This window comes from Clinocottus analis, unplaced genomic scaffold, assembly GCF_023055335.1.
Source record: "Clinocottus analis isolate CAN_PGR_092001 unplaced genomic scaffold, fCliAna1.0.p SCAF_8, whole genome shotgun sequence".
Classification (NCBI taxonomy): domain Eukaryota; kingdom Metazoa; phylum Chordata; class Actinopteri; order Perciformes; family Cottidae; genus Clinocottus; species Clinocottus analis.
In genome coordinates this window covers 7,968,328-7,995,554 of record NW_027176240.1, presented here as the reverse complement: position 1 = coordinate 7,995,554, position 27,227 = coordinate 7,968,328, and the positions used below count along the sequence as shown (strand labels likewise).

The 27,227-nt window shown below is 38.8% G+C and overlaps 4 protein-coding genes across 5 annotated transcripts; 2 read left to right on the top strand and 2 right to left on the bottom strand.

Moving 5' to 3' along the window:
• Nucleotides 1–87: 87 nt before the first annotated feature.
• smndc1 (survival motor neuron domain containing 1) lies at nucleotides 88–3,907 on the bottom strand. 2 transcript variants are annotated; one of them, XM_068568193.1, is made up of 6 exons: nucleotides 3,775–3,907; nucleotides 3,264–3,383; nucleotides 2,461–2,606; nucleotides 1,730–1,885; nucleotides 840–993; nucleotides 88–688 (listed from the first exon to the last, which is right to left on the bottom strand). In XM_068568193.1, the coding sequence occupies exons 2-6, from the start codon at nucleotides 3,381–3,383 to the stop codon at nucleotides 551–553; spliced, it is 714 nt and encodes a 237-aa protein (XP_068424294.1). In that variant the 5' UTR covers nucleotides 3,775–3,907; the 3' UTR covers nucleotides 88–550. The 2 variants fall into 2 exon arrangements, with proteins under 2 accessions (XP_068424294.1, XP_068424295.1); XM_068568194.1 differs by having other exon boundaries at nucleotides 3,869–3,895.
• A 1,530-nt stretch (nucleotides 3,908–5,437) lies between these two features.
• LOC137779990 (alpha-2A adrenergic receptor-like) lies at nucleotides 5,438–7,160 on the top strand. Its single transcript, XM_068568278.1, has 2 exons — nucleotides 5,438–5,550; nucleotides 5,766–7,160. Exon 2 carries the CDS (start codon nucleotides 5,939–5,941, stop codon nucleotides 7,112–7,114), a length of 1,176 nt encoding a protein of 391 aa, XP_068424379.1. The 5' UTR covers nucleotides 5,438–5,550; nucleotides 5,766–5,938; the 3' UTR covers nucleotides 7,115–7,160.
• Nucleotides 7,161–14,178: 7,018 nt separating this feature from the next.
• bnip4 (BCL2 interacting protein 4) lies at nucleotides 14,179–20,879 on the top strand. The gene is made up of 6 exons (XM_068567500.1): nucleotides 14,179–14,349; nucleotides 14,675–14,846; nucleotides 14,963–15,020; nucleotides 15,598–15,704; nucleotides 16,125–16,274; nucleotides 16,907–20,879. The coding sequence occupies exons 1-6, from the start codon at nucleotides 14,307–14,309 to the stop codon at nucleotides 16,947–16,949; spliced, it is 573 nt and encodes a 190-aa protein (XP_068423601.1). The 5' UTR covers nucleotides 14,179–14,306; the 3' UTR covers nucleotides 16,950–20,879.
• On the bottom strand, nucleotides 18,263–23,248 carry LOC137779572 (serine/threonine-protein phosphatase 2A 55 kDa regulatory subunit B delta isoform). Its single transcript, XM_068567499.1, has 10 exons — nucleotides 23,071–23,248; nucleotides 22,793–22,867; nucleotides 22,186–22,283; nucleotides 21,883–22,048; nucleotides 21,668–21,780; nucleotides 21,397–21,574; nucleotides 21,115–21,279; nucleotides 20,717–20,886; nucleotides 19,360–19,451; nucleotides 18,263–19,200 (listed from the first exon to the last, which is right to left on the bottom strand). The coding sequence occupies exons 1-10, from the start codon at nucleotides 23,075–23,077 to the stop codon at nucleotides 18,921–18,923; spliced, it is 1,344 nt and encodes a 447-aa protein (XP_068423600.1). The 5' UTR covers nucleotides 23,078–23,248; the 3' UTR covers nucleotides 18,263–18,920.
• Between the last annotated feature and the right edge of the window lie 3,979 nt (nucleotides 23,249–27,227).

Below are 27,227 nucleotides of genomic sequence, written 5' to 3'. Positions count from 1 at the left end.
CCACCTACAGGACCCGACAGCGCAGAAATCAAATGAAAATGTAGAAACAGTCAATATGAGATGGAAGCAATGATCTCCAAAAAAAAATGAAAACAAAACAATGTTTATTTCACTGTTATATACACATATTAAAACGTAAATTCAGCCATGTCAAATCAACACCATTATTGACATTCAGACGCCCTCCTTGCCCCAACAATGTGTCTGTTTAAAAAACAACTTCAAATTTACAAAACCAAATCTGCCGGTGTATATTCAGACTCCTCTTCGCAGGTATTTGGCCTCAATGAAACCTGGACACGCGTCAAACTCGCTTTTCTATAACACCACTGCCTGTTCTTGCATAACTGGTGAAATTGTTCTAACCCCTGTTTGGATTCTTTTGTTGTTGTACCTACAAAGTATATAAGAAAACTACATCAATATTTCAAACAATGGCGCGCAAGCAATTCCATTCTTTACTTGGGAAACATACACTTTGTAGAAACACAATGGAAATGCACCGATACAGCTCGTACACAGTGAATTATTATACACAGAATATATCAGGTCATTGTGGCATTAGATGTCTGACGTTGTATTTTGACGTGTCATGGTACTGGGTCATTGGCTTGTCTGCAATACCACACGTTCCCACTCCCACCTTTCCATTGACGCTTTCTGGAGATGCAAATATGCTCCTCTTTACCTAGAGGAGGGGAGAAAAACATATTAATAATGTTCCATTCATAGAAAATGGATTATTGAATAACTTTTACCACATTGTCCCCTGTACCATGGGTGATGCATCACCCTCTAAACAATTCAAACCTCTATGAAAAACATATTTTTAAAAGTACCTGTCCTTTCTTGTTCTTCGAGTAGGCTTTGTTGTTGAACGATTGCCACTTTGACTTTTGTTCCTCCCTCTCTTGCTCCAATTCCTTCATCCTCGCTACCTTCTTCTGGGCTTTTTTCTTTTTATACTCTCTCTGCTCTGCTACCTGCTCTTTCCTAAAAAGACAGACAAGGAAGAGAAACGTATATTAATCATGTTTACAATGTACACATATAATGACAAACATGATATATTAAATATTAACACTAGTGAGTCCAAGATACAGTATAACTTAGAATAAAATGTAAACATTGGCACCATAAAATCATTAACAAAATATATGCAGGAATAGTGTTGTATAAAATAAACTATTGAATATTAACTATTTCCGTAGATTAAATATTTACAAAAGAGGGCACACGAGAGGTCTCATCACTTAATATGTGCATATAAATTGTTTTTCTGTGGGTAGAAAAATTACACTGATTTACACTCAGTTTGAAAATCCGTCAACACAAAGTAAACGAAGGTACTGTTTACTTTAAAATAAATGTTTATTTGGGGTTTTAAGGGAATTATGTAATTTCCCACTAACAATGGTTAGTAAAGCTAGCTGTTAACCCAAAGCGAACAGAAACTAAGCGATTTTGGTGGATATTGAAGGAGAGGTCTCCAGAATCCCAATGTGTCCTGTTAAAGACAATATGTGGAGAGCCCAGCAAAGTGTTTACTGAACACCGCGCCACTCACTTTGTAGAATCACAGTTGCTTTAGAGATAGACAAAAACGGTGACCGATTTAAAAAAACTGAAAGCACATGTACAGTGAATCCCAATTTATGTCCACTAAAATTCTAATAAGCAAAATGAAAGCAAAGGTGTATGTGTACGCACACAACATGAGTGATCATACTTTGATTTTGGCTTCCCGTCCTCGTTGGATCGCTGCCCCTCCTCTGCTGCTTTAAGGTTCTGCAGAGGAATCACTTCAGCGTTTCCATAGCCAGCGAAGGTAACAGCTGCAGTGCCGTTTTCCCGGTCTATCTCCTCAATCTCAGCCTCATACACCCTGTCAAAAAATCACGTCTGTAAGCAGGTGAGTACGAGCCAAATACCCAAGCTCTTCCTAAAAAGCAATGTTAAAACCATTATATAATACTAATGATAATTTAAAGTTAAACTATGCAATATATGATTTTTGGATCTTCTTTCTATAACAATTCACCACAGGTGTGTACACACAAACACACAAACAAACACACACACACACACACACACACACACACACACACACACACACACACACACACACACACACACACACACACTTTTGCTCCCCTTACACTCACACATGCATGAAACTAAAATTACAGTTGCTTGTCTTTTCACTTGTTTTGGGCAATGCATTGCAGGACAAAAAAACATGCTGCAAGTCTTTCTCTTTGGTAAACAAACATAGTTCCCAGTTGTTTAGAGCAATCTCTGACTTCTACTATACAATAAAGAGACACAATTGTACTCTGCTTTAGGTCTCTGTTTTTAAAAGTAGTTATAAAAAGTTGTTATGAGCAGTTAGTGCATATTTTAAGAGGCATGCAATTGCATATTTTATTTTCATCAGAAGAAGAGGCTGGTGATACTCACTGTCCATCCTGATTCCAAACAGCCATACAGCTGTCCCCCACTTTCCAGCCATGCTTCTTTACGGGTACAGTGTCTGAGCTGTTGGTACTGGAAGAACTTTCAGTGGGCTGCGAGGTCAGGAGGTCTTTTGTCAAATCGATAACTTCCTGGAAAATAAACGCAATCAAAGGGTCATGGGAAGTGTCGGCGAGTTGCCCTTCCATAAAAGAGGTGGGAATGACAGTGTTTTGGCTTTCCTTAAATAAAGCAATGTGGGGAGCCTTTGCAACATACTTCACTATTCATAGTTACCAATCTAGAATAATAACATAACACTTAAAAACTGTAATTATGGAGAAAAAACAATCACATTTTCTCATTAGTGATTACCTATATTCGTAATATGTTTTATATATATATATATATATATATATATATATATATATATATATATATATATATATATATATTTATATTACTTGAATGTTATCCTGCAAGGATGAAAAGAAAGGCCTGAAGGATTTGATTATTATCTTTTTAAGTTTTGAATGGACAATAGTTTCAACTTGTACATATATCACTATATTACTTATAGGTGCTTTTTATATCCAGTAGTAGTTCCACTACTGTACATAACAGTGTATTTCGATAGAAGTATTACATTTTCAGCACTGGGTTCAGTCGTGGGTAAATCAACGATTAGCTCGATGATCAGTTGCTTAGACAACTAAAATCAGTATTGCCTTTGAGTTGTATACGAATCCAGCAATGACAAATACGCTTCTTCAATGGAAATCACTACAATGAATAACATTCACACAAACCTGTAAGTCTTTCTGGAGTTTAAGGAGATCTTCATTTTCTTGGTCGGTAGATAAAGCAACTTCTACTTGCTGTAGCTGGGCTTTGTAGCTACTCAACTGTTTCCCCAAGTCTTCCGACATCTGTTTGTTGACAAAAACAGAAGAGCATTTTATCGTAAACTTGGCTAACGACAGGTCAACTTAGCTGCATTAGCACGTCCGAGAAGCTACAGTCAAACATATTATAATTATCTTAAATTAGCAATAAAATAAGCACACAAAAAGCTGGTGTATTGTATTACATGTGACACGAGTGAAACCGTGGCCACTGAAACATAACTTTCAATGAAAAACCTGACATAACGGTATGTAACAACATTAGCCTCACGCTAAGGTTAGCTAGCTAGCCAACGCTACATCCCTTGGCCTCTTACGTCGACGGAGATTTTACGTACGACGGCGACGTTAAAGCTAGAAACAAACGGCGGAGGGCAATCACAAATAAACTACAGCGGATCAGTGTAAACCTTACCCCGGTATAAATGCTCTTGACTGTTTAATACAGCAGGCATCCAAATTTCTAGTCGACGATTTGCCAAGCCGACAGCTGAAAAGAACAACAGTACCTTTCCTGCCGTACGCAGACGTCCAATCGGAAGTCCGCGGTAGACTTTCTCGCGATAACACGCAAGATCACGTCAAGTCAAGAGCGGCTCGTTAGTGTCCCCAGCGGCACCATGGATGTGCAGTCTCTTCCGTTTGCTTTTCATTTTCTTACGCTGGTATGCACTAGCTATAATTAACATAGACGTATGAGACTCTGCTGTGTCTCATGAAACTGTAGCCATACCGTATGAGTTGTGGTTGCGGTTGCTGAGTCTGACTGTCGGGTCAAAATTAAGTTTCTGTAATGTTTATACATGAAGAAAAACGCTACTTATTGACCTCAATCGTAATTTATCTACATAGCAGTTATACCCTATTCCAGGAACCAAAACTTTTCTCTAAGAAGTAGCTATTCTTGAAATAATACTTGCGTCTAACAAATATAGAACAGAAACAGTCTGAGAGGGGGGAACATATGACATACATACATACATACATACATACATACATACATACATACATACATACACACGTACACACACACACACACACACACACACACATATATATATATATATATATATATATATATATATATATATATATATATATATATATATATATATATATATATATATATATATATACACACACACACACACACACACACACATCCACACACAAGTAGACAGTCACAAATAGACCTGCTTTGTATCAAGAAATCACAAGGAAAAAAGGTTGGGAACCACTACCATAGATCACGCTGCTCTATAAATCATTGTGCTTCTCTTTTAAAACAACGCATGTTAAAGTAAAGCTGAGCCACAACAAATCATATCATACTCTGTACTTTAATATGGATGTCAGAAGACTAGGGTGTAGCATAAAGATGCCTCACAACACTAAAACTATATATTTAAGTAATTGTCGTAAAACATGTGTCCTGGTCTGTCTGTCTAAATCAAATGGCATACACTTCCTCAAGTATAACTTATAATGCATCCATAACGGCATGCATTTTCTTTTCTTTTTTGTCACAATCATCACAAGCAAAATCCTTAGTGTATTCTCTGGCACACATACAGCATTGTAAATAATGAACAAAATCTTGCTTACAGATGTCATACTGTGCATTTTTTGCACGGTAGTTGAACATAATTATTATATTTGTCTATAAAATACACAAAATGTCTCATTGTATTCGTTTTGATTTATTCTACTTTGTTATTGGAAAAGCAAATTATGTCTAGCTGAAATCTTTATTAGGAAATAAGCTACTCTTACTCATGCACTGGGAGTGATTGATCTCATCAGTGAACTGTGCCAATCCTCTCGATAGATGCAGGTTTTATTTCAAGCTATTTTTCTTTCAGGATAAATCCGAACATTTTGCTCACGAAGTAGAGCTGTAAAACTAAAGAGTGTGTTCTTAATCCATTGTAATTTAATAAACTACAGATATTACATCTATAAATCAAAAATGTTGTTAATGTCATAATCAGCCAGTGGTTATAGAGGCTGAGAGCAACACAAAATTGCTTTCAAATCTCCAGCAGCAGATGAACTCCGCCCACTCCTGAGCTCACTGAGAAGGAGTCAGCATCACACATCCTCAGTCAGATCAAGCCCATATAAAACAACGTGCTCTCCACTTCAGTCACAACAGATGACAAGATCTCCCTGAGCCAAGACTATCTGCAATGTAAGTCTGTTTTTATAGAAGTTTCTATTCTAAAATGTTTATGGATAAAGAGGTTGTTTTTTTTAAAGAATAGATACAGCTCTAAAATAATCTCATGTGAGAAACTGGGAATTAAGCAAATTTCCCTTTATTTCTTTCAATGTTTTTGTCTTTTTGATCTGCAAACAGATTTCTCATTATTTTTTTCTATGTTGTCTATTTTCGTACTAACAAAGAGGAACGAAACAGAGATATCTTCAGCAAAATCTTCCAGTGGACAAAATGAAAAGACTGAATTCTCTGATGCCATGTCCTTGAATGGATGGTATTAATAGACTGCTGGCAAGCACAGCTTCCAAACCTCCTAAAAGAGCAAGTCCAGACGTAATCATCGACACAACTCATCCTGATGGGTTGTCTTAACTTCACCAGCGGAAATGAGACTTTGCCTGGCAGGCACCTGTACACAGTGCAGACCTCTGTGCCTTTAACGATCCTCGTGGGAATCCTCATCCTGCTAACTGTGTTTGGAAACGTAATGGTAGTGATTGCTGTGATCACAAGCCGAGCCCTGAGAGCACCACAGAACTTGTTCTTAGTCTCTTTGGCATGTGCGGACATTCTGGTTGCCACCTTAGTGATGCCATTCTCTTTAGCGAATGAACTGGTGGGTAACTGGTACTTTGGTAAAGTGTGGTGTGAAATCTACCTGGCTTTGGATGTGCTGTTCTGCACCTCATCCATCGTTCACCTGTGTGCCATCAGCCTGGACAGATACTGGTCCGTCTCTCAAGCAATTGAGTACAACCTGAGGAGGACACCGCGCAGGATTAAATGCACAGTCTTCATAGTTTGGGTACTGGCGGCGATCATTTCCTTCCCTCCGCTCATCACAATGAAAAAGGATGAGGGTAAAGAAGACAGCCCTAAATGTAAAATCAATGAGGAGAAATGGTACATTATATTCTCCAGTACTGCCTCTTTCTTCGCTCCCTGCCTCATCATGATTATGGTGTACGTTCGAATATACCAGATTGCCAAGAAAAGGACAAGAGCCCAGCCAGGTGAAAGGCAGAGAGAATGTTACAATCCAGAAGACACAAAGTGTGGCTTACACCCTCTGGAAAGAAAAGACGGCCGCGATATCAATGGGCTCGACGTGGAGGAAGAGCCCTCCTCGTCTGATGAGAATGAAACCATCCTGTGCTCCCTAAAGAAGATGAGGAGTGTACAGACAACTAAAGTGGCCCAGGAGAAGCCTGGAGAAACCTCTCCAAAGCCGGAGGCGCAGCCCTGTGTGAGGGTGAGCAAGTGGACAGGAAGGCAGTACAGAGAGAGGCGCTTCACATTTGTTCTGGCTGTTGTCATGGGAGTGTTTGTTCTTTGCTGGTTTCCCTTTTTCTTCACATACACGCTCACCGCTGTGTGTGACACCTGCTGTGTCCCAGAGACATTGTTCAAACTGTTTTTCTGGTTTGGTTACTGCAATAGCTCACTAAATCCTGTTATATACACTATATTCAACAATGACTTCAGAAGGTCATTTCAAAAGATCCTTTGTAAAAGGGACAGAAGAGGTTTATGAGTAAGATTGGTATGTATACATTTCAAAAACAGCATTTTGGCTATCTATATTTAGGCTCTTGTCAGCTGTGTAAATGGAACATGAAAAGATGAAAAGATATTTATAGAATATTTGAAAATGTGAAATGTAGCATGTTTTGCTTGACTGTTTCAACATTTAGTGTGCTTCCACATCAGTACATGTTTATAACATTAAAGCATGCAACAACAATTGAATGTGCCCTTTGTTTTACAGGTGGCATTACACTGTGACAACCTGTGAGTTCACATTGCACATGTGTGACAATATGGATGTTATATTTTCTACATGTATGTGTTCATTTGTAAGCCTGTTTAAATGTATTGGTCAACTATCAGATATCCTCTCCAGGGTTGGGGTACTCATTCTTCGTAATTTAAAAAGCTTTAAAGATTAAGAATAATAATATGTGTAACATAAACAAGTCAAAGACTATCAAACTTCATTCATCAGCTTTTCCAATTGACAGACTATATTGTAGTGAAAGAAACATTATACTCAGGTTGATTGTGCCGTCTGCTACAAATACTGCAAACCACTGAAAGGTCAATAGTTTGTAAACAAACAGGGCCAGTGATTTCATTATGATGGAAAACTCAATCATGTTCTCATGACAGTAATTATCCTGCAAGAGGAATGAAATGCCAAAATTATGCATATCATTTAGAAAGTATGCCTCTCTCTCTTTGTAATTGGAACTGAAAGGAAAGACAGATTTAGAAAAGTAGGTAACGGTAAATGCTACAACATAGCCAAATTAAAGACAACAAAACTTTGTTCAATAGTACATACAACAACAAGAGCATAGGAAAGCAAATTGGACACAAAAGGCCATTTTCCCCATAACACCAAGAATCTCCTTCACTCATAACGAGCACGAGAACGTGACAACTATATGACAAGGAACTTACGCCTAGGAGGTACAAGTGGCAGAACAATATTGAATGGAGTTTATCATGAATTATAGCCCTTATCAGGATATCCTTAAATCATCCCCTGGAGTCAAACACAAAACATTCAGCAATAGAGGTATGAGTGCGGAAAATTACACTGTAAGGTTAATTAATATCCCCACAAGCTTATACATGTAATGCTCTCCTATACTTGGTCCAATATCAGCATTCCCCATCTTTTTCCTTTGTAGCGCACTGTAAACAGCCCTATGACCTTTTTATATATTCACTTTGCTTCAACAAACACACTTTTGGACCCTGCTCAGTCTGTGAACCTGAAATACAGTAAATGCACCGTCCATAATTGCGTTAACTTAGCAAACATTTCTATCAACCACTTCTCGTATAGACAGTAAATAACATGATTCCCATGACTTGGTCTCTGGGACTCTGGTGTTTTAAGATTCCTGTGGTACACATGTTTGGGTTCAACCATGTGTCTGAGTCTTAAAATACAACATGTCTTACTTACCACAAATGGCAAACCACAGACCCACTGTATTGCTGCTGGAGTTCCCACGAACAATCTGACACAAGAAATATTAGAAAGCATTGGTATTTGTGAAGCTATGCAAGATAAAGCTGTTTTGGCAAAGTTGTTCAACCAATATGAGGCTTTGTTAAGACTGACGCTGACAACTGGTATCATTATGTTTAACTGTACGGGAAAAAGGTCCTGCTATACCAACAACGATAATAATTTATTTAAATTAGTTTATTGCACTCGTATATTCTAACATATTCACATACAAATACTTAGCAATCCACATTACAGTACTGATAATATTTCTTTATGGCCTTGATCGATCGTACATCAATGTGTCTTTAAAGATTAAAGTGCATTATTATACGCTAAATTGTGCTTGAAAAACAAGATGCATAGAGTAAATGTTTAAGGCCTATACTCTTCAAGCAATAGAGAGTCAATGCCAAAATAACCATTACAGTACTTGTCCAAAAAGAATGAAGAAACAATGGAATCATCAGAGTTGTAATATCAAGTGATTGGTTTGTTTCATTGAAAACCACAAAAACATTGGCAACATATTGAATCAATCACGTGTTACTAAATGTTTCAGTGAGATTTAGTTTTCAATCTTCTATGCCTCACTCACATCTCTATAAATCATGATTGGTTACAAACTAAACAGTTGGTTACTATTACTATTCCCAGTGTCGCACACGTCCACTTTCGTTGTCGGCCCATCATGATTTATTTCCCCCTCTAAAGGCGACTTCAGAACATCATAATTTGTGTTTGTGACACCAGGGCTAATAAAACTATGCTTTATAAGCTGCTTCTGGCAGGCGTTCCCACAACTTTCACACAGCCCTCCAGTCAATCAATTCCTTTCTTTTATTTCGTTCCTATTTCTTCCGCCTCCAGCTCAATACGTGCTGTTTAAAGCTGCTCGTCATGTACCTTAAAGAGGCCGATGGATTATAGACCAAAGAGAACCGACTGCATCCCAGACATAGAGACTGTTAAGTGAGGATTCCACAGAGTCAGACAGAGGCACCAAGACCACACTAACATCTTTAAATCATAGTGATGAACAGAGTGTTTTTAATTGAATGTTGGGTCATTCATTATGGATTGAGCACAATGCATCATGTACTCTGGGGCATGCATTACTTCCTCCCGCTTGAATTGATAAGGATGTGAGATAATCAAATAATGTTGTGAGGGATGTGAGCAGTCGAGAGATCCTGTTCAATTTGCCTCATACAATCCCTATTACTTTCCCTACTTCCCGACATTTGACTTCAAATAAATTGTCTTCTTTTAACCCATAGTTTTTGAATTTGTTTGACGTATTTAATGAGAAGATTTCTCGTGGTCTGAGATTAAAACTGAAAGGTATTTTCTTGATGACTTGTCAGGCCTTCTTTTTTTTTTTTTTTTTTTTAGCTTTTCCAGTCCTTGAGAAAGATATTCTTGTTAAGAGTGTTTAGGATTTTAAAAGTTTTCTTCAGTTTATATTTTCTTAGCTCATCAAAGGAGCCAAACATTCTTGTCTGGAAGGGGCTCAAGAAGACCCCGGGGGAACGAGGACCTCGCTGGGAGTTAAAGAGCCAAAGTGCATTGGGAGGATGTGGAATTCACCAAATATATCAGGAAGTTGATTCAGGACAGCCAACATATTCTTTACTCATACATAATTTGGTTTAATCATTTGACCTCCTCTTGTTTCCACATATAACTCCAAATTATCTTTTCCTTTTGAGCCTATATTAGGAACAATTTTCAAATCACTTTTACAATCATGAACTTGCAGGAACAACAAGTGCCTTTTGGGATAAATGTGTGAGTGAGAGTGAAAAAGAATAAGAAGAAAAGAGGGAACCATGGGATGAATATTAGTTCATTTGTCTTGAGAGACTTTAGAAATAAGACATAGTTCAATTGTAATAAACATTTGAATGAGTTTGAAAGCACTTCTTTTAAAAAAAAACAGATCTCCTCTGTCCCTGTGAAACTTTATGCACCATCTACAGCCATGCTTTGTATGCTCTGCAGCGACTCCTCATTGATACGACATTAAGCACTAGCAAATCTCCTGCTCCGGACACCATAATTCTTCCTTAGCCATCTTGTCCTGTCTGTGCTATCGATCGTATCCAATTCCAGTCTGGCGTCCCCTCCTCCTCGTGCACAAAATTCTGCACAGCAACCCCCCCCCCCCCCCCCCAAATCCACCCCCACCCCCACCCACGACACGCTCTTGGATGATGTCGGCTGCACATAGAGTAAACACCAACTCCTGATAAAGTTTACTCCGATTGTACTTTATCTGTCCTCACCAGCCAGCTGCTGTGGACAAGGAGTCATCTCTCAGTGTGATGTCAGCTCACAAAACACCTCCAGAAAGAAGCACACTATCAAGCAGGACATCTCTCTTGGCTCACCGCTTTTCCTTTTCATCTTTGTCATCCACTTTAAGGGTGTCAACATTGTCCGTTTTATCTCTTTTCGACAGGTTCTCAGGCAACAGGGCAAGCCCATACCGACTACTGTCGTAGATGAATCGTAAATTATAAAACATGATTTTAATTTGAAATGAAACATGATGTGGCCACATTATGCAGATAGAGTGGAATCAATATCTGAGGTTATTACTCACAGTATCCAATATTTCTAAAGGCATAATGGTTGCAAATCATTTTCTGCATATTTGCAGATGACATACATTTTCCAAAGAAGATAATAAATCATATGCTTGTAAATTAAATATTTAAAAGACAAAATGAATCAATTGTGTATGGCTACTTTTCAAAAACAACATTAATAAAAGGCATTCCAAGCAAGCTACTTTTTGAGATGTTTTTGATTGTGCTCAATTAAATATTATGCAAACAAATATATTTTCAATTTAATTTTATGGTTTTAGTTTCACCTTTGGGGACAGTTTAGTGCTGTTAGAGTTCCATTTTCACAGGTATCTAATAGCTTTTTAAAGCATAGCAGTAGTTCCACTTACCAATGATCAACTTACAATTATTAAGAGTAGTGATTAAAATATGTCTAACTAGTAAATTATTCCTTTTTTTTGACAAACTTATGATTGGCGTACGAGTTAACTATATTTTAGAAATGATAGTTGATATGTAGCTTCAGATGGGCGTGTTGTCCTCTCGTGTGAGCAGATAGCCCCGCGTGTGCTAATTTCGGGGTGATTTGTAACAAATATAATTGGTGAACTTCATATGGACATTTTGCGTTAACGTTTGCTTCCTCAAGTTGCTTCAAAAAGATGGCGGCCAAAAGTGACAAATGTTTTTACACTACTGACGAATTTTGTTGTATATTTGTATCACATGATGCAGTATATATATATATATATATATATATATATATATATATATATATATATATATATATATATATATATATATATATATGTATATATATATATATACATATATATATATATATATATATATATATATATATATATATATATATATATATATATATATATATATATATATATATATATATATATATAGTTTTAGTCTGCAATTGCCAGAATGACCTTTTCATTCTGGCAATTGCATCCCATGGTACCCATGGTAGATTTCCTATTACCTTTTGGGTTTCACTTCTTTCTCTATCTTGCTGATGCGAAACAGGATGTGACTTTCATGGGCTCTAAGACGTTAAGTCTGATAATGGTAGATTATCTGTGGTGATCAGTGATAGACTTCCAGACGGTAATTTTCTAGTTTAATTTAATAGCCTTAATGGAGGGAACTTCCTTGATTGGGGTTTTGGGCAGTATTTGTTTGGAGTGTGTCTTTCTTCTATACCGTTTTGAGCTGCTTTGGGTTTTTCCTTCTAAAACTCAAACATTGTTGATGTGAGAACACAAATAGGGCAAATTACATTTTTCCTGTTTTTGTTATTATCAATCAGATTCTGTGTTGAACTCTAAATAAAGCGTGTAGTTAAAGTCATGTGGCACACTTGAAATGGCAAATAGCTTATTGAAGCGATGGAGAGATGTCATAACGTTGTAAATGCATCCATTCTGGTTCACTCGCCATCTGGTGAGAGAGTTTTTGTGATGAGAGCGGGGATGTGAAGCGGATCCCAACATTCATAACACTTAACAAAATTACAGCCAATATTGCATTCATTCTACATTCTGACAGCACAACATGAGAATCTAAACAATTTATACCAAGATAATATCATATTATTTGAGATATTACCTATGACTTATTATTTTCCATGAATGTAATTCTGGTTCTTATTGAGCAACATATATGTATATGCAACATCGCTGGCATTTTTTCATATTGAATGCTCTATATTAAACTGAGTTGAAAGTAATACCCTACTAATTAATTTACTGCTCTCTCAATCCATGGGACAAAATAGAACAATGGACAATTATACACTGGAAAAAACGACAGAAAATGACAAAGATGAATTGCATGACTATAATGAGAACTTTTTTTTCGTGTTTAACCAAGTAAGTGATCTCTGTTTTAAAGTGATCTATACGCTTTATATCGTGCATTTAGACATGTTTTGCCAAGAAAGACAATATAAAGCCCTCTCAGTTAGAAATAATTGAATTTTGCCAGAATAATGAGTCATAATCTCCATGGGAGCAAACAATCATAGTGGAGACTGAGTAAGCTTTTCTTGGTGAATATCCTTCTACTTCCTCGGGTTAGGACACAAATTAACTCAAAAGCAGAAAGCATACATTTAATCACAGATGCCGAGGGACACAAATCCATTGTTTGTCAGATCTCATGTTATGAAATGTAATGATATAAAATATTGCAGACAATGTGCAGAGATGAAGCAAAGTCACTGCCAGGCTGTGTACAAAGGTTGTTGTCAATGCAAGAGTGTAAATATGATTTGAGAGATGTTTGTAAGTTTACTGTAAAATAAGATGCATTTCTAGTTCAACTTGAACAACGCTATATGAAAGTAGGAATGGTCAACTTTGTGGTTTTTAAAAGGATCGTTTATAAAACAATGTTTGAGGGTGAGTGTGAATAAATATGTATTTATGTATTTTTTTTGTTTCTCTTCATATCAAATTAATTATTTGATTTAATTAATAATAATTTAGGATAGGAACATATAAGCATTATGCTTCTACCTATAACTTTTCAGTCTTTCTGTTTTGGTATATTAAATTGTGGCTTTACTTATTGTATTTTGATGATTGACTGAATAAAACACAAACAAACAAACAACACACTCTTGGACACTGATCAATACAGAGCAGAGGCAAATAATACAGATGTAAAAGTTCATACATGATGTATTGATGTATACATATAGATATATAAATGTAAATGTTTGTATGTGTGTATAAAAAAATAGGTTTTTACATGCTGGCCAAACTTTTTGAACCATGTGCAGACATGAGTGTGTGGCTGATATAATTCAACCGCAATGTAAAAACTAAAAACGTAAAGTCATTCTCGGGAGTAAACATGTCATAAAACAAAGCTAATATAAAACCGGCCACTCGTGTTTATTGAGGTCGTGTCCGGGCATGCGCGCGCTCTCGGCTGGCAGAGCCGTGCTGCGCGAGCCAATCACGTTGTAGAAAAACACAATATTGCGTCACAGTTATTGTGGTAGCTGAAGCTCCAGCAGTTGACAGAAATTTCGCCACAACGCTACTTTAATATAACCACTCTTCACGCTGCGTGGAAGACTGGACCCGCAAGATTATACGCGTGCCATGTCGCTCCAAAAGGACATTTCGTCGGACGACAGTTTACAAGGTAAGCGACGATAGCATCGCGTACGTGGCTCCCCGTTGTTTAGACTACCCAGAGCCAACATAGTTCAGAAAACACAAGGTGACGTCATGCTTGTTTACGTAAATGAGCTTAACAGTCGATGTATGTGGGCTGCTCGACGTTACATTATCGTATCGACCAGACAGCACAAAGTGGACAGCCCGGTGCCCCAGTTAGTCAATGAGGCTCATCATCTGCAATGGCGCAAAGGGACAGTGCCTTCAAGCCAAGTCCGTGTCTGTGTATGGCGCTGTCGTGCCTCTGTCCTGCTGATACAGCAATCGCCTTGACTGTGGTTGGATTCAAGGTTCCTGGGTAGAGCTGCATTTCAACGGCAGTGGCTCTCAGAGTACCAGCCATCACGGGAGCCAGGAGCAGATCGCCACGTCCGTGCAGGAAGCTGACGTGGAGAAAATGCTGCTGGAAGCACAGCACGAGTCGGGCAGGAACAGCTCCAGGGGAAGCTCTCAGTGCAACAGGTTCGTGGGGGGAGGAAGGGGGAGGTTTTTTTTGTTTTCTTTCTTGTAGGCCATGTAAAACTTATCATACATGTGTCTGGAATGACCAAAGGTGTGTGTTGTCTTCCTCACAACAGCCCACTGAGAGCCCAGACACCCCTTCTTCTGTGGAGAGGCTCAGAGAACAGCACACAGGTATATTTCCACTTGAAGTGTATCCAAATCTGTTAACCAAGTCTAATTCATTAAGTCTAGTGGGACATGATGACCAAAGTGTTACTTGAACTATGTTTATTGTTTTTATTATTTTTATTCTGTCTTTGTTTTTTTTGTTTTTTTATTATCTTTGTTTAAAAAGGACCATGTACAGTTCAAACATAAATGTCACCATTTGATTATAGCTTCATCTAATTTGCATCTCTAGTCCCTTGACAGGTCATAACAAACACAACACAATAGTAAACAGTACAGGATTAAACCCAATACAATATTTTATGTGTTGAGAAGAACACACAAGACACACAATACAAAGCAACAGAGCAGCACATTAAAGGTAAGTAGTAAAAAACATAATCATTTTGCTGAGCAGCTTTTAACTGATTTTTCAAACTATTTTTAAAAGTGCTGCTAGAGCTGCAGCTCATCACCACGTCAGGTGAAGAGCTGCCACTGATTTGTGGCTTTCACAGAAATCAATGGTGATTATTGTTATGCACCTTTTCACCGAGTTAAATAAATTATTCAGATTCTGATTCTGAATGTGTGTTTTTAGTCGGATGAAGACTTCCAAGAAAGAAGACGGGAAGTAGAGAATGTGATGAAGAAAAACGCTGACTGGATCTGGGACTGGTCCAGTCGACCTGAGAACAATCCACCAAAGTATGTAGTGTTAAGTAACTCTCAGCATTAGGATTTGTTCTGTAATGTCAGTGGTGCTATTTTAGTCAAAGGAATTATTCCAAGATTTCAAACCGAAATGTGTCAGAAATAGCTGATGACTCTGACCCACTTGAATGTCTTTGGCCGCACATGTAATCAATTTCAAGAGAAACACAGGGAGTAATGATTACAGAGTGTGTAGTCATTACAGGGATTATGAAACTAACAGAATTAGGAAATTATTAACTCTATTCTACTAATCTTTTACACACATTAGCCTAAATGTATATTTACTTTACGCCGTGATTTGTAATTGTGAGAATGAAAATAAGATGTCCGGGGGAGCAGTCTGACATTCGACTGGCACTCAATGATTTTAATTAATTCAAAACAGTGAAATATTAATGTGCTCCTCCATAGGGAGTTCCTGCTGAAGCACCCTAAGCGCTCCACCTCGCTCAGCATCAGGAACACCAGCGTCATGAAGAAGGGAGGCGTTCTCTCTGCCGACTTTCTGAAGCTTTTCCTTCCTTCATTAATCATTTCTCATATACTTGCTGTTGGCCTCGGGTAAGCAACATCATTTAATCTCGAACTCTGGCAATTACAGTACCTCAAAAATAAAAATAAAAACATTCAATGAGAACCATTGGAGGAAATTGCAAGGGGGGATGCTTAAAAAAATGTTTAAAGCCCACATTTCTCACCAGATTCAATTGATGTATCTTCATATAAATAATGGAACCACTTGACGTCCAGATACAAAATGCATTTGGTATTTCTCAAATGATCACACGTGAAAAAATGGAAATGTTTTCCGAGTGTTAATAAACACTGCTGATGCAAAACAATCTTTGACAGCACCAACACAACGTGAATAATTTAGCGGTTATCTAGTATCAGTCTCTGCATTAAATGGCCTGTCAATCAATTTGAGAGTGACAGATTCCAGTCCTGTGTTCAGGTGTTTGGTGGTTTCCTCATGTGCAGTATCTCAGACTTAGTGGTTAAACAATACTATTATATTGTACTCTTTGTCACACATTTTCTTATCTAAACAAGTGACAAACCTGCAGTGATGGAGGCATCAAATCCCGGCTTCAGTATAATTATATATTTGAGTGACATTTCTTTCTCTGATTTTTTTCTGTATATTTTCCTCTCAGCACCATCTTACTTTACTTGTGCATCTCTTCTTTCAGGATTTATATCGGGAAGCGTCTGACCTCCCACAACACCTACTGAGTAGGTGTGATGTGACCATCTAAGCATGTAAAGAGCCTCAAAGTGGGACCTTCTGATGACTGAGGGAGATGTGGCCATGTGACGCGGTCCAATTCAATTGAGTGCCCCATTTAGCTCACAGGAGCGTGGGGAGTTAAGGATCTGCCATTGCTGTGTCATGGCGTCTGCTCCTGAACACAACAGTGACCAATCCTCAGCTCCTAGCTGTGGTTTCTGGCCTGGAGATGACTGTTCTGCTGCTTCCTGCTCCTTGAATCTGCACGTTAGGGAACTTCAGTGTACACCATTGCCTTTTTGATGTATAATTATGCAATTATGCACAATTCTTTCATCAGCGTTAAAGAAAAGTAAAGTGTTTTGACTTGTGATTTACATGCATTTGTTTCCATTAGATTGCTAAATGTGTGTGCAGCTGTAAATTGCGGTCAGCATTATCAAGCACTGATATGCTCCATTTTGTTCATCCGACACAAAATAAAAGTTGGAAATACATTTGGCCCCCGACGGATTTATAAACAATTTAACACCTAGAAACATGGAAAGAACCACATGCAGATGAACACAATTAAAATTTTATTTAACTTTGGTCAAAATAATAAACAAGTGAATACATTGCCACCATGTTAGGAATCAATGGACAAAGACAATGCATTATGTGTTTGTTTTAATGTCATCAGTATATGTTGTGTAGTCAACCTTCATTTCTGCGTCCACAACTACGGAGATAAGATCCACATTTTTAAAAATATGTGGTTCAAATTGAGTGACATCCCTAGTAAATCAATAAGGGCACATGTACGAGGCCTGTCTGAATGTCCTACTATTACATGAATAGGAGGCACTCTATCACAAACTGTATGGTGTGCAATTTTCCTCCTTTGTGTTTTCATAGACAGCCACATATAGCAGCAGTATACGAGGACATAACTCTATAAAATAGGATTTACAAATAATGCACATGAGGTTTGTAAAACGTTTGGGGAGATAACTTGTAGCTGTCACTGATAGAAGTAGGTATTAAGGCTGCAGATTCCCTGTGTCCTGGGCCCCACCATGTGCCATGTAGTTTCCAGCCTGCATCCAAACACATGGTCAAAAACTAGAAATGAATCTCTTGACAAACACATCATCAGTTGTCTCCAACAGTAGTTCCGAAACCAGTAGCCCCAAACAGTATTTCCATAACAAGTTTGCTTGAGATCCGGTCAAAGACAGTGGTGTGACTGGACATTTTTCCACCTCTCTACAACATAAAAACATGCAAAGCAATAAACATGTTTTAATACATACTTCTAAATTTAAAAACACATCTGTAGTTTTAGTTTCTTTTATTATGTGGATGACAAGGTGTACTTGAGTAGATACAGTCAGTGAAATTATGTCACCGTATTGAACGGAAGGGAGGGGGGTAAAGTAAGAGGAGGGAGAGGGAGGAAGAAAAGAAACAAGTCCACTTTCCAAATTCATGGCCACTTCCACCAGTGGTTTGGCCTGAATACATGGCCAATGGGGGAATGTTACAGTTAGGCTTATTGGCCATCAATCCGTGCTTCAGAGCGCCCAAAATCTTTGAGATGATGTTACAACTTTGACAAGACGTCATTTTAAGGGCTTCCAATAGTTCTGTCGTGAAATCATGAAATGAAGGCTTAAAATGTCAACACAAACACCAACGTTCAAGAGTTTGACCTCTAGGGAGTGCCATTCCGTCAATTAGACCCGAATTGGGATTTCTGGGTCAGGGGGGCATGTTGATTGCCCCGGTGCCAAAGGCAAAAACAACCTAAGCTCAGACTCAAAATAAAACAGGCCTATTGGATCAACCTCCTGTGGCAAAAAAAAAGTAGACACGTGCTTTCGAATTCTTCACCAGGAGGACAACGAGGCTGTTTCTTCTTATACAGATAGACAAGTAGTAGGCTTAACTACACAGGTACGGTAAAAGCCCTATCCTCTGGAGCCCCAAATCTTCTAGTTGATTTTGTCCTGGAAAATGTACAAGTTGTTGGTGGCTGCCACAGCTATCACGTTATCTTTGGGGTGCCAGGCAGTGTGGAGGATCTTCTTGTTGAAGTCCAGGCTGTCCACGCTGATCTCGTCCTTCTTCCTCTTGCCACCAGTAGAGACTTTGCGCGGCTTGAGCGTAGCCCGTGGTTTGCTGCTCTCCCGGGACGCCTCCAGTGTGATGTCCCGCCTGGTGTTGCGGTCAAACATTCGGAAGAAGTTGTTGTAGGAGCCGGTCATGATGGCACTGTTGGAGGGAGAATTACAAAAAGAATATTTGTCTAAATTAACTGGAAAAAGCAAAAATTGATTTTTCAAAATGCTGTTTGAGGAACACAAAACAAGATCATATTCAACAAAATAATCTGCTAACAATACTTTTCTATGCAGGTGCCGAGACACATACCTGTCACTGCCGTTCCAGCAGCACTCAAACTTGTCAAAGATGCAGTCGTTTTCATACAAGGAGCACAGTTTACTGCGGAGGTATTCATGGACCTGAAACAAAACACATTACTTCACGTAAACATTCACTTGAGCCTCACCGCTTTATCGCCATGGATATATAGTTGAGTGTAAAAAGGACTCTTATGGCTAACATATCAGACCTGAGTATTGCACTTTTTCCATCAGCAAATGTTTCTACTCATAGTTTTCGGAACAGACACACATGTGAGGCTGCTTTGTAAGTCACAAGGAGCTTTGCTCGTCCTCTGTTCAATGTTTTATATTTCTTAGATTTTTCTTATTTGAATCACTCGCGTCAAGAAAAATACATCTGCAAAATTCATGGGAATAAGTGGATTTTAACAAAAGTGAAAAGGATTTATAAAGATGCATGTAATTGTTTTTTCCTTTGGGGAAAAGCCTCACGTATTGTGAAAACTAGAATTACTGCTTCCTTATTGTATGCTGTTTGAACCAATGAAGTTCCACTTTCCATCATCGTCTGTCCAAAATCCCATGGCGTCATCATTTTGTCTGAATTTACATTTGTGTGACATTGCCCCAAATAGCACACCAGTTATTGAGTTGGGTCACTGACCTTTGACCACCACATTATTATAAATTCATTATTGAATCCAGGTGGACATTTGTGCCAAATTTTAAGAAATTCCCTTCAGACGTTCTTGAGATATTGAGTTCACGAGAATGAACCGGACGGGCGTACAGACAGACGTACAGATGGACATCCCAAAAACATAATGCTGATCCGGCCACGGCGGCCGCCAGAGCAAAGCATTACTACACTGTTTGAGGCCTTGATCACAAAAAGACAATGCTTTCTCAGGCTATGTAAGAGATATTTTATGCGACGCCAGATTTACGCTTTCACTTGAATCAAAAGGTAATTTTTAATACTACAGAGGCACCGATACTGACATCAGTCTGACAGATTCAAAAAGCTGGATCAGGTATTAATGAGCCAATCTGGTATCAGATACCATTATTTAGTTAATCTATATCCATGCATTTGTTTGTTACATGATATTTTATAAAGACAAGAAAGCAATGTTTCAGTCAAGCCTGATGTAGCCTTCCACACAAAGAATGATCCCAGTCTCCCACACACAGTGAGGACAGCTTATGAATTGAACCGTAGTCTCTGATCGGTTCTCAGTATCGGCTGATTACCAAACCAAGGTATCAGGACTGAAAAAGTCAAATCAGTACATGCCTATTTAAAACCCTGCAGGGCCTACTTAGTTCCCACACAGGATTAATGCTATATTTAAAGACACACGGTAAGTATGTTTATTCACCTGATACGTCTCCACTGGCCTGTTCTCCATGTTGAGGTCCCAAACTTTGACGGAGAGGTAGTCACGTGTCATCATATAGCGTCCGCTGTGACTGAACTTCACGTCCGAGATGGAGGAGATGATCTCAGAGAAAAAAGATCGGCTGCTTGGATCCTCTGGCTCTTCAAAGACTGTAATAAAGATTATTATTAAAAAAATTACTCCCAGCGTGCATTAGTAATTTATCAATTAACAACAAATCCTATACAGTCTGGAACATGTCAAACAATGAGCTCCAATGACTGTTTACCAGATAACTACTGTCCACCATTTTTCCAAAAATCTTTTAATGCGTTATCAGAATTTTATCAAGCGAATTTCCAGTGATATTAATTAAATGACTGAACATTACTACTTACACTTTGAGTGCCTGTCGCAGAGAGCCGCTGCTCGCATGTCACACAGGCGGATGGTGCCTTTGCTACTGCTGTACACAAATACATTGCATTGGAGTGGATGGCACTCAGCAGCTGTGATTACTTCCGTCAGTTCCTCCATATTGGCGGGCTTGATGTCTACAATATCTGGGAACACACTGTTAAGGAAATAGCAGTTTTGTGTTTCATTCAGATAAAATGCAAAGAATATCGGTCGACACGTCATAGAGCTACAACACGTCTTTTGGTGAGGGAAAAGGATACTAAAACTTCTGTCTGTGATTTCCAAGTGCCATAGATTTATTCTTAGGTCATCTGCGGAGAGGTACGTTTCATGATCACTATTTACAGAAATGGAATTAATGTGATAGGTGTGCGCATTTGCAAAGATCCTCCGTGGGCTTGCTTCTACCATGAGATCCATTGGCATCAGTACTGGTACCTGGAAATATAACAAAGACAAGGTTTAAAACAACAAATAAGAAAAGCTGCAACAGGTAAAAAAATTAGACAGGTCTTACATGACTAAACATACCCGTAAAGAGCTGATTCTAAAGGGGTCTCGGAGTCGCCCATCTTCATCTTTCAGGTTGTAACCTTCTGCTCTTTTATCTCGTTCACTTATTTTCCACAATTTGATAGTTTTATCTGACAAAACAGGGAAGAGAGTGGTCAAATCGAGAAGTGACGAAGAATGAGTATCAAATGATAGCGCCAAACAATCAAAATAGATACAAAGTAAACCCTTACCATTTGTCGAAAGTAGAAAGTGAGCAGCATTTTGTTGGGGAAGCCATCTTATTTTATTAATTTTTTCCTCAATTTCTAAACTTTTCAAATAGTCAAATTCTGGCTCGTGACTCTGAAAAGTGCTATAGACGTTGTACTCCCCACGCAGATGTGGACGATTCTTAGACTGAAAACAAACATTACAGAAACAAAAGTTATCAGGTATTTATATGTAGGCAATATCATTGCAACACAGTCAGCAACTAAGTGTTGAGGTGTTATTGAGGATTAAGCTACTCATGTGTCGCTCCATATGAGTCTTACCTCTTGTTCATGTTGAAATATCACTACTCTGCCTCCTTTATCTCCAGTTGCAAGCAATTCTCCGGAATAGTTGAACTCAACCGTTGAGATTATGTCAGCTGAAAATAGACACAAATCAGAGTGAATCCCACCCACAGGTGAGCGGTTCTGATGACAGCTGTGGTGCTTTGTTGAGACTGCACACTAGACTAGGTGCCCGAAGACATTGTATTGAAAATAGCATCACGTATATTGACAGCATGGAAGAAGAAGAAACAACGCAAAACGTGGACACCCACTCACGTATGAATGAATGAAAACAAAAATGATGTCACTCGACAATTTATGGACGCAGCACATTGACGTCACGGACACGGTCGCTCCCCTTTAATAGCTTAGCCGCCACCTAGCATACAGTTAGCTGGCGACATACAGCAATTTACAGAGGAAGAGGCTTTCTGTGGTGCCGATCCACACACGGACTCACACAGACCACCACGACGGCCTTATGTTGAACCCCCCAGGCGACCTTCTAGCTGCCGTGAAGCCCACAGAGCATCAACACCACCAGACCATCTCTTAGCTAGCTACCCATCGTTTTAGCCCCAAGCTAACGTTAGCCACGTACCTTCCGCAACATCTTCATCTATCGCTCCCTTCACTTGAGAGAAACACCACTGAAAATCATTTCCGCCTGCAACTCCTGCGGGAGAAAAAGAAGCACATTGTTAGTTCGTATGCGATTCGCGTTCCGCCTGATAACAAAAATGACCGGACAAGTGACACAGTTTTGACAACTAGCAACTTAGCGAGCCAGCGCTAACGTTGGCTAGCTAAGTTGCAGATTCAGGCCATCATCACACCAAGTGAGGTGGGTCCTTTCCTCTCCCTTCAAACGCAGCTTACCCGCCATTGCTTCATGTAGCAGCTCTTGCTGTACACGGCTTTCCAACACCTAATCAACCAATGCGGCTTGCTCGGGGGGGAATAGATAGCATCCACAATCAGTGTGAAGACTCGGGTCCAGATCTGTCAAGACCACGGAAATTATCCGAGATTTTTTTTCTTCCAAAATGGCGCACAGTACATGGAGAGATGACGTCATGCACACATGCCACATCCTGGCTCCATCCATCCTCTCCTGAGCATCATGTTGTTAAATGTGCGTTCCGTTTGTTTTTATTTTCTATGCGTTAAACTTTATGTCGTGATCATATTGGTAGCTCCTAAGGCGTCATGTTAAAGCCAGGCCAGCTGTCCTATGATGGGTGGGACAGATGACATGTACACACCAGGACGGTGGTATTTTGATTCAAGTTGGAGCAAACAAAAATACAATAAACCAAAAATAGCCAGAATAAACTAAATGAAAAAACTTTTTTTTTTTGTCGTTTTCTTTGGTCAGGCATGTTTCATGAGTGTGATTCGCATGAAAGGTATCCTAATTGCTAATGTAAAACAAACATACATTCATTTACAAATAAAAACAATTCATGATTAAACTTTTTTTTCATTTTCACGTTCGTTGTTGAAGTAAGATATGAACTGTGTCCTAACTCAAAATTGTATGACGCCTCACGAGAACCCGAGCTTGTATTGTGTGGTCAATGGGTGACATCTAGTGGCCAGATGAGAAGGGTTCAGGCAATTGTTGTTGGATGACTTGCGCCCACCTCTACGGGTAATAAACTGAATGTACTTCTCTCAGGCCCTATTTTACAGACACCAACCTTCAAGTCTTTCACAAATTGATCTGTAAAACCTGACTTACCAAACGAGTCCACTCAAAACAAACATGAACCATGTTAAAATGTTTAATTTTAGTTTCAGTGTTGGGATTTTTGGCTTGACCCCCTACAGCACATTATTTGTATTACCCTATTGGCCGTAGAGATGCTGTGTTTATTCCATACCTTATTACAGTAGTGAAAGGGAAATTAGGAAAATCATTATTGTTTCACATTGAGGAAGTCACAGGGGCCCATAATATCTATCTATCTTTATGTTCCCCAGACATCAATTTTAAAATGGAATATATATATATATATATATATATATATATATATATATATATATATATATATATATATATATATATATATAAATTTAATTTTTTTTCTTCGGTTGATTCCAACTGTCAACCCAGCTCTTTCATTGCATGCTATCAATCATTATGTTTTGTTTCCTTCAAATAGTGCATATTACATTAGGGAACAAACTTTTCAAACTCTGCTCAACCCAATTCTGCTTAAAATCCATCAAAAAGTCTGCTCCTTATACCTCTATTTTTGTACGGCATAATATGCTCAAAATCATGGTGCAAAAATATATACACAAAAATAGACGTTTGAGGAAGTAGTTTTTGTTTTGTGCTTATTTTTCTGTAAACAGCATTCTCTGAAGGGTTGGGGCTGTCAAGAATTGGGAGGAGAAGGAACGCCCATAGGGGCTGATTGTGCAATAATACAAAATAAAGAAACGACAAATACTGATGAAGTGTGAAAATATGTAATATCTGGGCCACATATCAGTTCAAAAAATTAACTAAACAGAGCGGTTTTCTTTTCAGTACACCAGTTGATAGAAACACACCATCCTAATAACACTAATTCTGCAGAAATAAGGTAAGGGAATAAGAAGGGTGCTCTATTTGTCATCTCCATGGGGCTTTTCAACTTTTTGGTTTTGCTGCATTTGCAAATTGTCCTGAAGGTGCACATGAACAAACAAGGATGCACCCAGAAATACCTGGACTAGAGCTCACCAAAACCTTACTTACTGGCATCTCCCAAGCTCCACAATCCTCTCATCACTCACACAGCACCCCTTGGGGAGAAGCATAGCAGACAGAGAGGCCTGGAGGTTAGGAGGCCACACATATATTTTATACATATAAATGGATGGTCGAAGACTATATTTGTAGAAATGAAAGAGCGTGCATAAGAATATGACAAAAAGAATGTGACAAACACACTCACAAGGCACACATTTCGATTTGTGTAATCAGTGTAAATTATACATTTCACAGATGTTCTCTAAAATGCTGCGAAAGAAAAGCTGAATAGTGTCTTCAAACATTAAGCATTTAACACCTCCTTGCGTATTGATCCCATTTGTAGTTCGTAGATGTGGGCATGTTTCTCTTTAAATTAACAATAGATGGTTCACCAGTGTTTTGTAAAATCATCATTATTTTAAGAACCACTTGAACCTCTAAAACATCCTTGACTTCTTCACAAGGATTCCTGTGTCGTTCCACACTGCCCCAACTGGGGTTGCAGTGATTTTTACTTTCATAAATAAACAGATTGTGTAGCTGTCTGATTTGTTGGACACATTAAGTACCAACATTTTATTTTAAGGCACTAAGTGGTTCTTGTATACACACTATGGCCATGTCAAAATTAGATATGCCAAGCAGAGCTTTTTAACTTCTCAAAAAATATTAAAACAATTGTTTCTGAATATTACTTACATTCTAAAATGTGCCTTTAAAATACACTTCAGTTAAAAAAAATAGATGCCTTGAGTCATAGTACACTATTAAAAACACAATGAATTGTTTGTCTTCATCATCACAGTGTGAAGGAGGAACAATTGACTTAAGCCTAATTTGGGATTTAATAAACAGTACAGCTTAATTGTTGTGTACACTCGATTTTTCACATTTTTCAGTACAAGTTCAGTGTTGTGGCTCTGACTGTGTGTGTGTGTGTGTGTGTGTGTGTGTGTGTGTGTGTGTGTGTGTGTAAGCTTGTGTACTGCCGTGCCGTAGCTTCATCAGGTATAAGGAGAGGTGTTGACTTTATTCCGAGCCTCCAGTAACACCACTGACTCTGATAGTTCCCCATCCCTGTGGGAATTCATTATAAGACAGCTAGAGGCTGCTTGTGGATGGTTACTGTGCTGCCCGTATGTTAACTTGTCGCTATCGCGCAAGGCAAACATGTGGTGCAGCTGCTTTCTCTGGCTGTGGGCAACCTGGAGAGATTGATTGGTGAGCCTTCTGTTTTATCCAGGATCAGGGCCACATTCAGTAGACATGGTGCCTCCGGAGAAGCAGCCATTTTCCCCAGAAAATATGGCTCATTACCAGCACAGACAAAATGAAGGTATATTGACTTTTTAACATCTCACAACGCACCTATTCCTGAGCCATTTAACAACAAGCATTTGTCTCCTGGAAAGCTGAACTTCGTTTTGTTCTCATGTAACTGAATGCGCAAATCGGTCCTGAATTTAACAAGAGCTCATCAAGTCTCTTTTGAGAAATCAAACACGGATTCTATCCTCATCTATTTCAGTTTGAATTCACACTGTGAGGCATGCACGTAAATACCCATACACATGTGTTTGCACCCCGCGCACACAAACAAACCCTTCCCCCCACATTTGGTCCATCAGACAGATTTTTAACCATTGGCCAGTGGATGTGTCTGTTCTGCTCAGGGGCATACGCTCTGTCCAGACCCTCAGTCTTAACACACACACACACACACGCACACACACACGCACACACACAAACAGCAAAGACAAACACAATCAATTATTCAAGACTCTTGTTTTGGCTCATGTGTTTTTTTTCTTATTATTTCTGTTCTGTTGTTTCTATAGCATCCTCTGGCAACCTCACAGCCAGGAGGCCCGATGAGTGAGATACGAGGCCTGATGACTTGAGGTCTGCGTATGTCTTTGTAATTTAGACGGCAGAGTATAATTTGCATGCACAGCCTTCAACATCGTCTCATTGTCTGAAGTATCCATCCTTGCGGCTTTCCACAACTGAGGGTTTTCTCAAACCTGAATTGGAAGACAAACCTTTGTCTCCTTGTTTATTTTCCACATGAGCGGACATTTTCAGCGTGGTCATTCAGTTAAACTGCACACAGATGATCATTGTAAATAGCACACTGTCCTCTAGTTTGTGTGATTTCCCCATCAGTTGTATCTCTTTGGTAATGCTCTATATCTAAGCTACAGTGTATATTTTACATATGGGTTCCGTCATTCTTCAGTGTGCAAATTTGTGCACTAGATGGCACTATGGCACTTATTATTCAATG